Consider the following 14,591-nt stretch of genomic DNA (forward strand, 5'->3'; position numbering starts at 1 on the left):
GTATGTCTAGGTTTCCTCAATTTTGGGTTTTTGATTTTCTTAAGACCTCTATTTTTTTAGATGATCACATTGTTCCATAAAGATTTCCACAATAAAGAGTTAGCTTCAGTTTGGCCTCCAAATTTTTTCAAATAAAATATACAGTTTAAATCTAGAATCAGATATGGGAATTATGTGGCTGGAATGAGTAATGTAGTTCCAGGTTCAATAAGGGTTTTATTCATAGGAAAGGCAGCAGAATACAACAGACACAAGTATGGCAATATGTAAATCAGTGGATGTGTAACCGATGTGATTCTGCAATCTGTATACGGGGTAAAAATGGGAGTTCATAACCCACTTGAATCAAAATGTGAAATATGACATATCAAGAACTATGTAATGTTTTGAACAACCAACAATAAAAATTAAAAAATATATAAAAATAAAACAAAACAAAAAAAATAAGGTTTTTATTCAATATTTCTCAGTTTTAATGTACATTTAATAGTATCTTTCAAGACTAAGAGAAACAGTCAAAAAGATCAGGGTCTTTGGTAGAAATTACTGGTGTTTTTCTATTCAACAATAACTTGAGTTCTACGATGTTACTAACATTATTTCAAAGTTAAACATTGAGCACATTCTTACCCTTAAAACCTTAATATGTCAAAAGCAAAACACATTTGAAAATTTTTAAACTATTCTGCCCCAAACAATATAGGTGAAAAGCATGACTGATTAAAAAATTAAATAAAAAGACACATCTTTGAAGTCATGAAAAGCTATTTTCCAAGAAATATTTGTCACATATTTTACCTTGAAAATTATACATATTCATTTTTAAAAAGGACAATGTGAGGGGCTGGGGCTGTAGCTCAGTGGTAGAGCACTTGCCTAGCACATGTGAGGCCCTGGGTTCTATCCTCAGCACCACATAAGAATGAAATAAAGATAATGTGTCCAACTAAAAAATATTAAGTATTAAAAAAGGTTTAAAAAAAATAAAAAGGACAATGTGATAATGCTGTCTATTTTAATACAATGAAATAATATAAAAATCTAAAATTAGAGTATAGTAATAAAACTGAGCAGTCTTAGTTTATTGTACCAATTAAAAATGAAAGGCTAATTCATACCTTTCCAACTGCTTCTGATGTTTCTCCTCCCTAGCCTGAGCTTTCATCTGTTGTACTTCAATAGTATCAGGCTTTCTTCGTCGCATGTACAGTTCATGGTTTCCCATACATAAGGCCAAAATCCGCTTATTGATTCTTAGACGCGGTGCATAAAAAACAAAATCCTGAACATAAAATATTCTGATTTAAAACCTTTCTGAAAGATAGTGTCTTTCATATCTATTAAATTTCAACATAAGGTATGAATTCTAATGCCAATATATATACATAGTTAGAAATCATTACATTTCCTAATTCCTAATTCCTAGTTCCTTACCTCTGCATGCCTAACCAGTTTTATACAGAGATTAATATCTTATTCTCTCATTACTTTAAATGTCATTCTTTTTTCTTTTCCAAATAACTATGACCACCTGTTCCTTACCACCATAGAAGAGGAGATTATTTTGTTTAGCTTTTCACAATTAATGTCAAAATTAGTCCTTGTTTGTGGCTTTCAACCTAGAAATGTCCTCCATATCTTTTTGTTTTCAATAACTAGCAGAGATAGAATGCTAGAGTATCCCTGACATTAGCTAAATGTTAAAAATCTGTTTAAAAATCCAAGGCTCCAAGCGAAAGAAAAAAAAAATTTATAATATAAAACTCAATAAACAGAGTTAACTATCTCTACTATATTCCAGTCACCAAATAATTTTTAAATTGTTTCTTAAAAATGGTGAAACATTTGTTACTTTACCACTGGGAAAGTTAAAACTAAAAAAAAAAAAAAGAGAATGTACCTCAAAAGCAATTCAATAAATGATTAATGCTATTCTTCAAGAGACATCATAGGGAAGTAGCAGAAATTTAAAGAGTTAAAACATAAATTTACTTACAGGTGCCTTTTTGTCGATTGGCTTTATAACAAATTTTTTGTCATTAAATGAAATATTTCTGATTTCACTCCAGGGAAAGCCAATTTTAGGTGTTAACCTTAAAAAGTAAGAGCATCCCTTTAATTAAAGGTAGGAAACAACAGAAAAAGTTAATCAATTCTTGGGGGCCGTTTGGCAATCCTAAAGAGTTATGTTTTCAAAATGTTTTTTTAATAGAAATTTGACATATTGAATCACATAATAACCTCTCAAAGAGTTTATAAATGTGTCATGAACCTTTAAAGCATTATTTTCCTAAAATTATGTAGGAAAAAATATCTGGTAATCAGAGTATAGAAATAAATCTCTTGGAGTCTATATTATTTTAGATTTTTATTCCGTTTTTAAGCTACTACAACTTTCAGTTAAATATGTTTAAGAAAGAAAGGGCAAAAATTGGATTATGAACACCATGTGGAATATGAACATCAATTAGTACCTTCTTGTTAAATGTTTAGATATATGAGTATATTAAAAACATTGGATTTTCCGTATACTTGGAAAGAATTAATGTAATGGTATATGAATTATATCTCAATTTTAAAAATTCTAAAGTTTTCACAAATGGCTGGATAAGTGGTAGAACTAAAATTCAAACTCTATATGACAGTTGTCCCTTTTTATCACCCTACATATAAAAATACAGGGAATCTGATTGGAGTAAGTAATTTTGTTTCTGCTTTTTCATATATTTTACTTTTTCAGACTATCAATCAAATCACATAAGTGAGAAATGACTGACTCTTACACTAGCCAAGAAGTCATCCAGGCTACTCATAACTAAGAATTTCTAGCTATCTGTACTACCTTTAATACTTAAGCAGATAGGTACTACAGCATAGCAAATTGTTTTTTTTTTTACATAAAACATTCTTTACACAATATGCATGTGTTATTCTAGCCTCTAATGCCCACTAAATCAAAGTAAGCTGCTTGAAAAGGAAGTGACAGAAACACAACCACAACTCTACAACTGAGCCACACCCACTGTCCCCTGCCTCCAGTCCTTTTTATGTTGAGACAGTATCTCACTAAGCTGCCTAGACTGGCATCAAACTTGTGATCTTCCTGTCTCAGCCTCCTCAGTAGCTAGGAATTACAGGCATGAACCACAGCATCCAGCTGGAACACAATACTTTTAAGGTAAAACTTCGCTACATTTATTTGCTACTTTTAAAAAATTACAAGAATATAATTGTGAGAATTATATTGTGAGCCTGGAAACAAGTAGAAAAATTTTTTTCCCTTTCTTTTGGCATTAGGGATTGAACCCGGTGGCCCTTTATCATGAGTCATATCCCCAGCCCTTTTTTTTAATATTTTGAGATAGGGTCTCATTGAGTTACTTAGGGCCTTCTTAAGTTGCTATGGCTAGCTTTGAACTCAAGATTATCCTGCCTCAGCCTCCCAAGTCATTGGGATTTTCAGGCATACACCACCACACCTGGCTCAAAGATTTTTTTAAAAGGAGAAAAAATAAAAATCCATTCATAATTAGTCTTAAGGTAATTTCTGCCTTTGAAAAACCTGCTAAATTTTCTGTAGTGAATTATATAGCTAGCATTCTAACTTGCTTTGTATAGAGTAAAAATTGAAAAATTCCTTTTCTGGAGTCATAATTAAAGACTTTGAAATATATACTTTATTAGACAGGTATAATCTGAAAACTAAAATTCTGGAGCCAACCTAGAATAAAAAACAATGCCTTAGGAAAAGGCAATACTGACACAGACTTCAATGCTTATGTGGTTTGGTAATAATGTATAATTGTAGCAATTATTCCCCAAAAGTTCTACCAGAATCTGATATATTTATATGATATTACATACATTTATATATATTACATATATATATGCCCATATAGTATATATACAGATATATGCCCATATAGAGTGTGTGTGTGTGTGTGTATATATTTATGTATAATGCAGTACTGACAAGCTGGTCACTTTTAAAATATAATCAGACTGTTTATTATGCTTAACATTCTATTCTTGTCCAAAATATTCAAAACAATTCCTATAAACATTCAAAAAATGTTTCAAAACCCAATGTATATATTTCTATTATAACTTATCTCATTGCTTATGATTTCTTATACATGTTAACTTTAACCTATTTGTCAGTATCATAACATCTAAGGAATTATCCTTAACCTATTGATTTTAGTTATGTCTGATAAGAAGATATAACTCAAAATGAGATAAACTACGACTCAAATAAAAGTCACCCCATTTGATAAACACCAAGAAGAACTTTTGAAACTGCAAGGTGCTAAGAAAATGGAAATACAAATGCCTATAAGCGTGGTAGCTTGAGAAGCCAGGGCAGGAGGATCACAAATTCAAAACCAGCCTCAGCAACTAAGCAAGACCCTATCTCAAAATGAAAAAGGGCTGGGGATTTGGCTCAGTTCTTAAGCATCCCTGGTTTCAATCTCTGGTACCAAAACCAAAACAAAACAAAAAAACTGTAAGGGTAACCAAGAAACCACTTTTACAAACAGAACATAATTTGATAGACATTTACACCACCGACTAACAACTAGCTCATTATGCAGTTGATTTACTTACTTGTCATCATGCTCATAAATATTCAGACCCAAAGCATCAACGCCTAGCCACAATTCGGTACCCTTTTTATTTTTTATTTCAAAATAGTTGACACCGTACATTTCTAGATCTTGCGCAATCTTCAAGTATTCCATCATTGAATCTTCCCTGTTGAAATAAAGCTAAATGTAATATATATAAGTGGAAGAATCTAAATATCAGATTAAAACTACAAAAATACATTGTATTGAAATTTAATGTTTTATTCATAAAACTCAAATGATTGGGGGGGACATAATACATAACAGAGTTGAAAATTTTTAAATAAAATAAAAATACTTTAACTTGAAGGAAAACATAGTCACCAAAATACCTTAGCATTCCTCTATGTTCTTCATGCCAGTTCTGTATTCTTTCTTCCCATTGTTCTTTTGTCAGTTTATGTTGTTCCAAAACACTGGGAAGAAAAAAAAAACAAAACTATTTTAATACTTTTGTGATTTCTGGCCCAGTAGTGAGGTAGCATACACCTGTAATCCCAGTGGCTAGGGAGGCTGAGGCAGGAGGATTGAGAGTTCAAAGCCAGCCTCAGCAACAGTGAGGCACTAAGCTACTCAGGGAGACCCTCTCTCTAAATAAAATACAAAATAGGACTGGAGATGTGGCTCAGTGATTGAGTGTCCCTGAGTTCAATCTCTGGTAGCCCCCCTCCAAAAAAAGTCTAAAATCCTTTCAGTACTTTGACCATGGTAGCAGTCATACAAATTAATATATGTGAATAAAAATTACACATAACTAAATATATACCCAAATAAGAGCATGTAAAATTGATGAAATCTAAATAAGGTAGAGTGTGTCAATGTCAGTATCTTGGTACCACACTATAATTTTTCAAGATGTTACCACTAGAGAAGGCTGAGAGGACACACAGAATTTTTTTTTTTTAAAGAGAGTGAGAGAGAGAGAGAGGAAGAGAGAGAGAGAATTTTAATATTTATTATTATATTTTTTTTAGTTCTCGGCAGACACAACATCTTTGTTCGTATGTGGTGCTGAGGACTGAACCCGGGCCGCACACATGCCAGGCGAGCACGCTACCGCTTGAGCCACATCCCCAGCCCAACACACAGAATTTTTTTAAATTAACATTACATTTGAATCTACAATAATATGAAATTTTCAAGATAGTTTAAATTATCTTAAATGCAGTCTTTAAAATATCTATTGTAAATGTGCTTATGGGAATTTCAAAAACTGTAGTATTAAAACACTATTGTTTTATGATGTAAAATTTTTGCATTAAACCAAGGGATTTCTTGGCAATATAAAGTAATATAAGGTATAAAATCTTCCCTGGACAAGTCAGGTGCAACCTAAGAATAGATTTCTTAATGGAGTCTGACTATTATATTCTCTATGCATCCTCTTTTAAGCTCTTGTTTTTGGGGAGAACAGTTTTGTCACTCTTCAGAGCACTTACATTTCCACATTTTCTCTTGCTGTCTGGACTCTGGGCTCACCATGAAGCATGCAGTAGCCTCAGAGGCTTAACCTACTGTAATAATTGTTCACTATCATATGCCTAGTAAGAACACTGAAGAGATACTAAAAATTTGTAGAACATACAAATGAAATAATCATTTTCCCTCCTTTAAAGGAACAAGTCTAGAAACCCATGCTCTCCTAGCCCTAGAGAGTATATTTTTTCTTTTTCAGAGGTAAACTTCTTTTAAGGACTGCCCACATTTACTAGCTTTAATTTCCATACCCAACAGGCATTGCCCCCAATCTACTACCACCTGCTTCAATCTAGAACACTATACTGAAGCTATTCTTTGTTTGGGTTTTTTGTTGTTGTTGTTGTTTTTTGTTTTAGTTACAGACAGACACAATACCTTTATTTTATTTATTATTTGTTTTTATGTGGTGCTAAGGATCAAACCCAGTGTGTCACACGTGCTAGTCAAATGCTCTACCAACTGAGCTAACCCCAGCCCCCTGAAACTATTCTTAACTAAAGTCCTACCAATTTCTATTACCAGCAGACAATTTATCTTCATACTTGACTACTTTGTACTATCTGGCAGTGCCTGACCTTTCTCTCCTTAAACCATTCTTTTACTAGAGTTTCTATGGTATAACACTCCTCTAATATTCTTGAATCTCTGCCCATTTTTTTCTCAGTATCTTCTAGAGGAGCTTCTTCTTCTGTACTTAAAAATTCAGGTTCAACAATGTTTGGGTTATACTACCCACATTTCAAATTCACTAACATCAAACTGAATTTACCCTCCTCCCAAATTTACTTTTTCTTCCCCTTATTTTCATAAAAGTCATTACTAAACATGGAAAAATTTCAAAGGAAATTGATACTGTCTGGTAGCTGATTATCCATATCACCAAAATTTAAACTACTGTGGTAGACTAGACTACTTATTTGGATTTTTTCAATGTAAGAATTAAAAATCCACCAGAATCAAATTATTTGTTTATTGTCACCAAATAACCCTGTGATTTCTCATTCCTCCTCATATACTTAGATAATAACAAATGGATTATACATGAGACATGGAATAAGCCAATCACTATGAAGGTATTTTTTTTCATTCAAAACCAAAAAAAATAATAATCTAAAAATTTATGCCCAAGTGTGTCGTAAGCTTAAATGGCTTGAATTGGTCCTCCATAAACTATCAATTCTGGAATAACAATGGACCTGAAAAATCTTGAAGAACATTTGCACTAACAATGGTAAACAATCCTAACCAAAGTTGTTCAGCTATCTTTCTTCTTATTTAAATAGAATGAGTTATAGCACACATGGCATTTAAAATAAATTATAAGTGCAATTTTAGTATTTAAAAGATTATTTAAATCACAAAGTATTATATATAAGAATTATTCAACCAAACAGGAAACTGACCTAACAATGAAAAAACAATTACCTGTGTTGTATTTACTGAAATAAAGCATGTTCATTGTTTCATAAACATTTGAGAAATTCTAAGGGTAATTTTATTGTAAAATTCAACCTATGTACTGACTTCAAACCTAATCTGTTTTTAATATATAAATTATATCTCAAAAGTAAAAACTAATCCTATCTGAAATGAAATTCGGTATTAGTTATTACTTAATTCACTGCCTAAAAAAATCTGAGACCACCAATTTTAGTGTTGTACACCTCTAGTTCTAGGACTTACGAAGCTGAGGCAGAAGGACCACTCAAGCCCAGGAGTTAGTTGGAGACTAGCCTAGACAGTATAGCAAGAACCCATCGCAAAGAAAGAAAAAGAAAAAAGGAAAAAAATATCTGAGAGGATTGGGGGTTGGAATAATTATTAAAACCAGAAGAACATTGCTACAGCTTGCCCTCACCAAAACTCTTACTGAGTTTTCAACCATGTTGATTGGTGGTGGGTTAAGAGGGATTTACGTCTTTCTCCAGAGACTGTATAAGTTCTCAAAGAACACATTGTTATAATGCATCTAGCCCCTTTGGCCCCTCCTCTCTTGATTGTTTGTGGTACTGGGGATTGGTGCATGCTAGCCAAGTACTCTGCCACTGAGTTACATCTTTAGGACACTGGACCCTTCTCTTTTCTGCAGAAGCCCACTTCCCTTCCACTTTCCTGCCATGAGGTCTATAACAGAGGTCACCCTGATGTGAAAGCCTGATCTTGGGAACCTTCAGAACTGGGGCCAAATTAACACTCTTTTCTTTACAAATTACACAATCTCCAGTATTTCAATATAACAAAAGCAAACAAAGACTTACAAATATTTCATATACATAGAGACTTAAAAATGTTATTATTCCTGATTCTCCTGATGAATATGCATCATTCTTTTTTCTAAGATTATTTCTATAATATTAAAAGGCAGAACATAGTAACAACCAAATTGGTGGTAGATTATAAAGCATATATCAATAATTATACATTAGCCAAAAATAAACATCAATGCCTATAGTCAAAGGAAATTAACAAATGTGGACAAAGTAGTTTTGTCTTTATATTTAGTAGCTATGAAAATGAGCTTCAGGAAATGGTATAAAACAAATTTTAAGTCAATAATAATAATAATATACTGTTTTGCATTTACAAAAAGTAAAAACCTCTTTCGGAGCTCTAAAAGAAAGATCTCGATCTACTTTCTAACATTGGGGATATGTGTGATACCAAAATTAAAAACAGATATTCATTTTTCTTTTTAGTTATCCATGACAGAGTATATTTTGACATATTCATACACTCATGGAGTACATCTTATTCCTAATTAGGATGGCAATCTTGTGGTTGTATGTGATATAAAGACTCACTGTGGTGTATTTATATACATATGAAAGTTAAGTAACATTCATTCTACTGTCTTTCCCATTTCCTGTCTCACCTCCCTTATTTCATTCCTCTTTGGCTAATCTACAGAATTTCTATTCTTCGTCTGCCCCCATTGTTGTGTGTTAGCATTCACATTATGAGAGAAAACATTCAACCTTTGGTTTTGGGGGATTGGCTAATTTCACTTAGCATAAGAGTCTCCAGATCCATTCATTTTCTGGCAAATGTCATAAAGTCATTCTTTTTATAGCTTACATTCTATTGTACATATATACCACATTTCTTTGTCCATTCATCTGTTGGTTTCATAACTTAGCTATTATGAGCTAAGCTGCTATAAACACTGATGGGCTACATCACTGTAGTATGCTTTTTTTTTTTTTTAAAGTCCTTTGGGTATATACCAAGGAGTGGGATAACTGGCCAAATGGTGGTTCCATTCCAAGTTTTCTGAGAAATTTTCATACTGCTTTCCAGAGTGGTTGCACCAATTTGCAGTCCCACCAGCAATGTATGAGAGTATGTTTATCCTCACATCCTTGCCAACATTTATTGTTACTTGTATTCTTGATTATTGACATTCTGACTTGAGATGTGATCTCAGTGTAGTTTTAATTTGCATTTCTCTTAATTGCTAGAGATGTTGAACATAAATTCATACATTTGTTGACCATTCATTATTTCTTCTTCTGTGAAGTGTCTGTTCAGTTCCTTTGCCCATTTATTAATTGGATTATTTGGGGTTTTTAATGTTTTTTGAGCTCTTTATGTATCCCAGAGAGTAATGCTGAGATACAGGTGGCAAAGATTTTTTTCTCATTCTGTATTTAGGCTCTCTCTTTGTGCTCTTGATTGTTTCCTTTGCTGTGAAGAAGTTTTTTAACTTGATACCATCCCATTTATTGATTCTGGATTTTACTTCTTGCATTTTAGGAGTATTGTTGAGGAAGTCGGTTTCTAAGCCAACATGATGGAATGCTAGGCCTATATTTTCTTCTAATAGGTATAGGTTTTATGGTCTAAAATCTAGGTCTTTGATCCACTAGTTTTGTGCAGGGTAAGAGACAGGGAATAAATTTCATTGTTACAAAAAGATTTCCAGTTTTCCCAGCACCATTTGTTGAAAAGGCTATCTTTTCCCCAACGTATGTTTATGGTCCATGTGTCTAGTATGAGATAACTGTATTTATGTGAGTTTGTCTCTGTGTCTTCTATTTTGTACCATCGGTCCTCATTTCTGTTTTGGTGCCAATACCATGCTGTTTTTGTTACTATTGCTCTGTAGTATAATTTAAGGTCTGGTATTGTGATGCCTCCAGCTTCACTTTTCTTACTAAGCATTGCTTTGGCTATTCTGTGTTTCTTTTCCAAATGAATTTCATGACTGCTTTTTCTATTTCTATGAAGAATGGCATTGGAATTTTAAATAGGAATTGCATTAAGTCTATACAGTACTTTTGGGATAGTTTTCTTTTCTTTTTTTTTTTTTTTAATTTTTTTTTTATTGGTTGTTCACAACATTACAAAGCTCTTGACATATCATATTTCATACATTAGATTGAAGTGGGTTATGAACTCCCAATTTTACCCCAAATGCAGATTGCAGAATCACGTCGGTTATACATTCACATTTTTACATAATGCCCAATTAGTAATTGTTGTATTCTGCTACCTTTCCTATCCCCTACTATCCCCCCTCCCCTCCCCTCCCCTCCCTTCTTCTCTCTCTACCCCATCTACTGTGGGATAGTTTTCTTAATTTCTGTTTCAGCTGATTCATCATTGATGTATAGGAACACAATCGGTTTATGGGTATTAATTTTATATCCTGCTACTTTGCTGAATTAATTTATGAGTTCTAAAAGTTTTCTGGTGGAGTTTTTTGGGTCTTCTAAATATAGGATTATGTTGACAGCAAATAGGCATAGCTCTTCTTTTCCTGTGTATCCCTTTAATTTCTTCTTTTGCCTAATTGCTCTGGCTAGAGTTTCAAAGACTGTGTTGAATAAAAGTTGTAAAGGAGGGCATTCCCGTCTTGTTCTAGTTTTTATCGGGAATGCTTTCAATTTTTCTCCATTTAGAATAATATTGGCCTTGGGTTTAACATATATAGCTTTTACAATATTGAGGAATGTTCCTACTATCCCTTCTGTTCTAGCGTTTTGAACATGAATTAATGCTGTATTTTGTCAAATGCTTTTTCTGCATCTATTGAGATAATTATGTGATTCTTGTCTTTATATCTATTGATATGGTAAATTATGTTTATTGATTTCCATATGTTGAACCAAACTTGCAAACCTGGAATGAAACCAATTGATCATGTGTACTTTTTAATGTATTTCTGTATGAAATTTGCCAGTATTTTATTAAGAATTTTTGCATGTGTGTTCATCGAGGATGTTGGCATGAAGATTTCTTTCCTTGATGTGTCTTTGTCTGGTTTTAAAATCAGGGTGATACTAGCTTCATCAAATGAGTTTGGAAGGAGAACTGTGATATTTAAATATAACATTTGATACTATGTTTTCTAGATTTCATAAATAATCTTACCAGATAACAGTATAACACTTTACAATTAAAACTGTACAATTCATGAACTATATTCATAAACTGGAGTTGGACAGAACAGCATTATTTATCTTCATTTTACCAATTTAGATATTGAGACTCAAGATATTTTAGATTATGCATCTACTGTCACATAACTAGCAAATGGTATGATCAGTTCTCAAAACCTGTCAAAACCTAATGATTTATTCCTAAGCCATATTTAAAAATTACTATTAAAAAGACAAGACTAGAGTTGTGGCACAGTGGTAGAGCGCTTGCCTCATATGTGTAAGGCACTGGGTTCAATTCTCAGAATCACATATAAACAAATGAATAAAATAAAGGTCCATCAGCAATTAAAATATATATGTCTATTATATCTAATATATTTATTAATATATGTAAGATATATATAATACTACATATTCTAAAAAGTATCTTTTTTAAAAAAGATAATAGCACTATATTGTAGAGAAATAGAGCACCAACCTATGAATCTGAAAAAGTCTTTTTAAAAAGTTGGAGGAAACATAGTGTGCCACTTATCATTCTCAAAAGCATTTACAAAACATCTATATGCTTGTTTTAAGAACATTTACTAATCAGCAACAGTTTATATCCTTCCCTTAAGCCTAAATTAACATATCACTTTACTGCTCATCCTATAGAAATGATGGTAGAAGAGGTAGATCAACTTTAAGCAATTATAGAGCACATAAATCTATAGAGAGGCTGAGTCAGAACTTTTAAAAGTATACTTTCTGATCCAGCTGGCAACTTAAAATCTCAATTATTTTAATTTAAATTTCTGGAATATAATTTTCAAAGAATATAACAGAAAGGCTTGTTTCACTTACCGTTGGGGTAGGAGTCTATCATTAGCCAGGTAGCCTGGTTTATGAACCTCTTTATTATAATCTCCATACTTGGCTTGGACAGCATAGGAGGCCAAAAGAACTGCAGTTTCTGGTGGGCAATATATCTCATCATTTAATATGGCTTCTTTAACTTGCAAGAAGAAAAGTCTCTGGGTTATTTCTTGAATTAATTCCTCAGAAACATCTTCAGGAAAGAATTTAGCTCTAAACTTGAACTGTAAAGGATTCTCTTTTTTAACATCTTGCTGTGTCACCTAGAACAGTAATTCAAGTATAATCAATAAAAATCTCAAATTCAACACAACTTAGTCCAGTCACATCAAATTCTTTTTGGAAAAAAGAGGAATTGAAATAAAAGCTTCCAAACCTTCAAGTAATACTATGTAAGATTTTAAATGTGTAAACAAATAAATGTGAGAAAAGCAATGCTATGTTCAGTTATGAAGGCTGCTTGTAACTCACAGATCTGATTTAATAACTAAATTGGAAATTTCTTTTCATATTCTGGAGACACTTATCCTGCAGATGTTCCAATCAAGGTCCAAATACTTAGTTATACAATATGTAATAACTGCCTTATAATAATAATTCACAGATACTAGTTTTCAACTAGGAAGTGAGCGTATCTTTTTACTCAAATGAAGTTGATGGTGCTTAATTTAAAAATATGACATCGTGCAATGAACAAAGATAACTATAAAAGGGACTCAGAAGCAGACACTTAAATTTACCAGCAAATTCACAATAATTTCAAATTAACTTAATTACTAGCTTAATTTTATCATGCACATTTTACCTTTTTATTTAGTTTAAGCCACGTAAAATAACCTTTGCTGTCTACATACTGCAGCCCAAAAAACCAGACCTCACGCAAACCAACTGTTTTCACCACCTAAAAAAAAAAAAAAAAAAGGAAAATTCATTCACATGGCAACTAAATGACACTAGAAACTAGACTTTAATAGAACAAAACTAGAGAGGTATAGATATATTTCTTTGCCATAAAAAAAAAGGCATTTCCTAAGGAAAAATTGAACATATTCACAGAACATGTCTGAAAACTTACATTTGGATTTTCTTCTTTTTTTTTTTTTAAGGGAGAGAGAGAAAGAGAGAATTTTTTAATATTTATTTTTTAGTTTTCGGTGGACACAACATCTTTATTTTTATGTGGTGCTGAGGATCGAACCAAGCGCCCCGCACATGCCAGGCGAGCGCGCTACTGCTTGAGCCACATCCCCAGCCCTAAATTTGGATTTTCTATATACTCAATTTTGTACTATCACTTCAGTCTTCATACTTAATTCACCTGTTTGTATTTTCTTTTCCTCATCTCCCATTACAACCTCAACAAATAACAAGTCCAGAGAACAAATATGCAATTGTCATAATTCTACATTTCTATTCCAACTAATTCTTAGAATTACCCTATTGGTATTCAGGGCAAATAGTTTGATTTTTTTGCTTAGAAAAGAGTCTGATATTGTCTCTGTTCTACGATCACTAAGCATTAAACCATTCTTGGAACATGCCATAACTTTCACCCTTCTACACCTTTGCTCATGCTTTTTAACTCTCTGCTAGAATGTTTCTTCTGTCCTTTTGTCACCTGTTGAATAATTTATTATTCAAGGCTCAGCTCAACTAACATGCCTTCTGTGCAGAAAGCTCTCTCAATTTTTAGATAAATTAATCACTTGTTTCTGATTACTTTATTCTGCTATCAGAACACTTATTCTATCCTTTACCATTATTAAATGTGTTTTTAGTACTGTGTCTATTTACTTTCCTTCACTAACACTTAAGGACAGGGATTACCATTTTTTTTAAATTTTATTTTAACATCCAGGTCCTCTCATGGAATAATTATCCTATAGCAGGTACTCAAAAATACTGGAATACTAAAGTGGTGCAGCTAGCATATACATCCAGGATTATACCCACACTTAACAAAAGATAAAACATACTTCAAATAAAATAAAATACTTAAAATGAAGGGAATTGAGAGTTCACTAACATTTTAAAAACTTAAGATTTAACTTCAGCTCTTAAATGATAAACATTGTTTATTTTTTAAAACTAATCTTAAAATATTCCAGGCTTTTGATTTCAATACAGCAAATTGATCCTTCAGTTTACTCTCATTTGAAATTTTTCACTAAAATGTTACATACAAAACATAGTTTCTCTCCAGGGAGAAATACCACTCCCAGGATTTTATTCCCTCTCTGCA

The 14,591-nt window shown here is 32.4% G+C and overlaps 1 protein-coding gene across 1 annotated transcript in view; it reads right to left on the reverse strand.

Annotated features, from left to right (window-relative positions):
• The window catches only part of Rdx (radixin), an 84,391-nt gene that overhangs the window by 43,675 nt on the left and 26,125 nt on the right, over nucleotides 1-14,591 (reverse strand). The window contains exons 4-9 of the mRNA XM_078046965.1: nucleotides 13,155-13,250; nucleotides 12,338-12,612; nucleotides 4,961-5,044; nucleotides 4,609-4,755; nucleotides 1,997-2,093; nucleotides 1,119-1,282 (exon numbers count right to left, since the gene is read on the reverse strand). Of these exons, the coding sequence (XP_077903091.1) occupies nucleotides 1,119-1,282; nucleotides 1,997-2,093; nucleotides 4,609-4,755; nucleotides 4,961-5,044; nucleotides 12,338-12,612; nucleotides 13,155-13,250 (863 nt within the window). The remainder of the gene's footprint in view (nucleotides 1-1,118; nucleotides 1,283-1,996; nucleotides 2,094-4,608; nucleotides 4,756-4,960; nucleotides 5,045-12,337; nucleotides 12,613-13,154; nucleotides 13,251-14,591) is intronic.

This window comes from Ictidomys tridecemlineatus, chromosome 4, assembly GCF_052094955.1.
Source record: "Ictidomys tridecemlineatus isolate mIctTri1 chromosome 4, mIctTri1.hap1, whole genome shotgun sequence".
NCBI lineage: Eukaryota > Metazoa > Chordata > Mammalia > Rodentia > Sciuridae > Ictidomys > Ictidomys tridecemlineatus.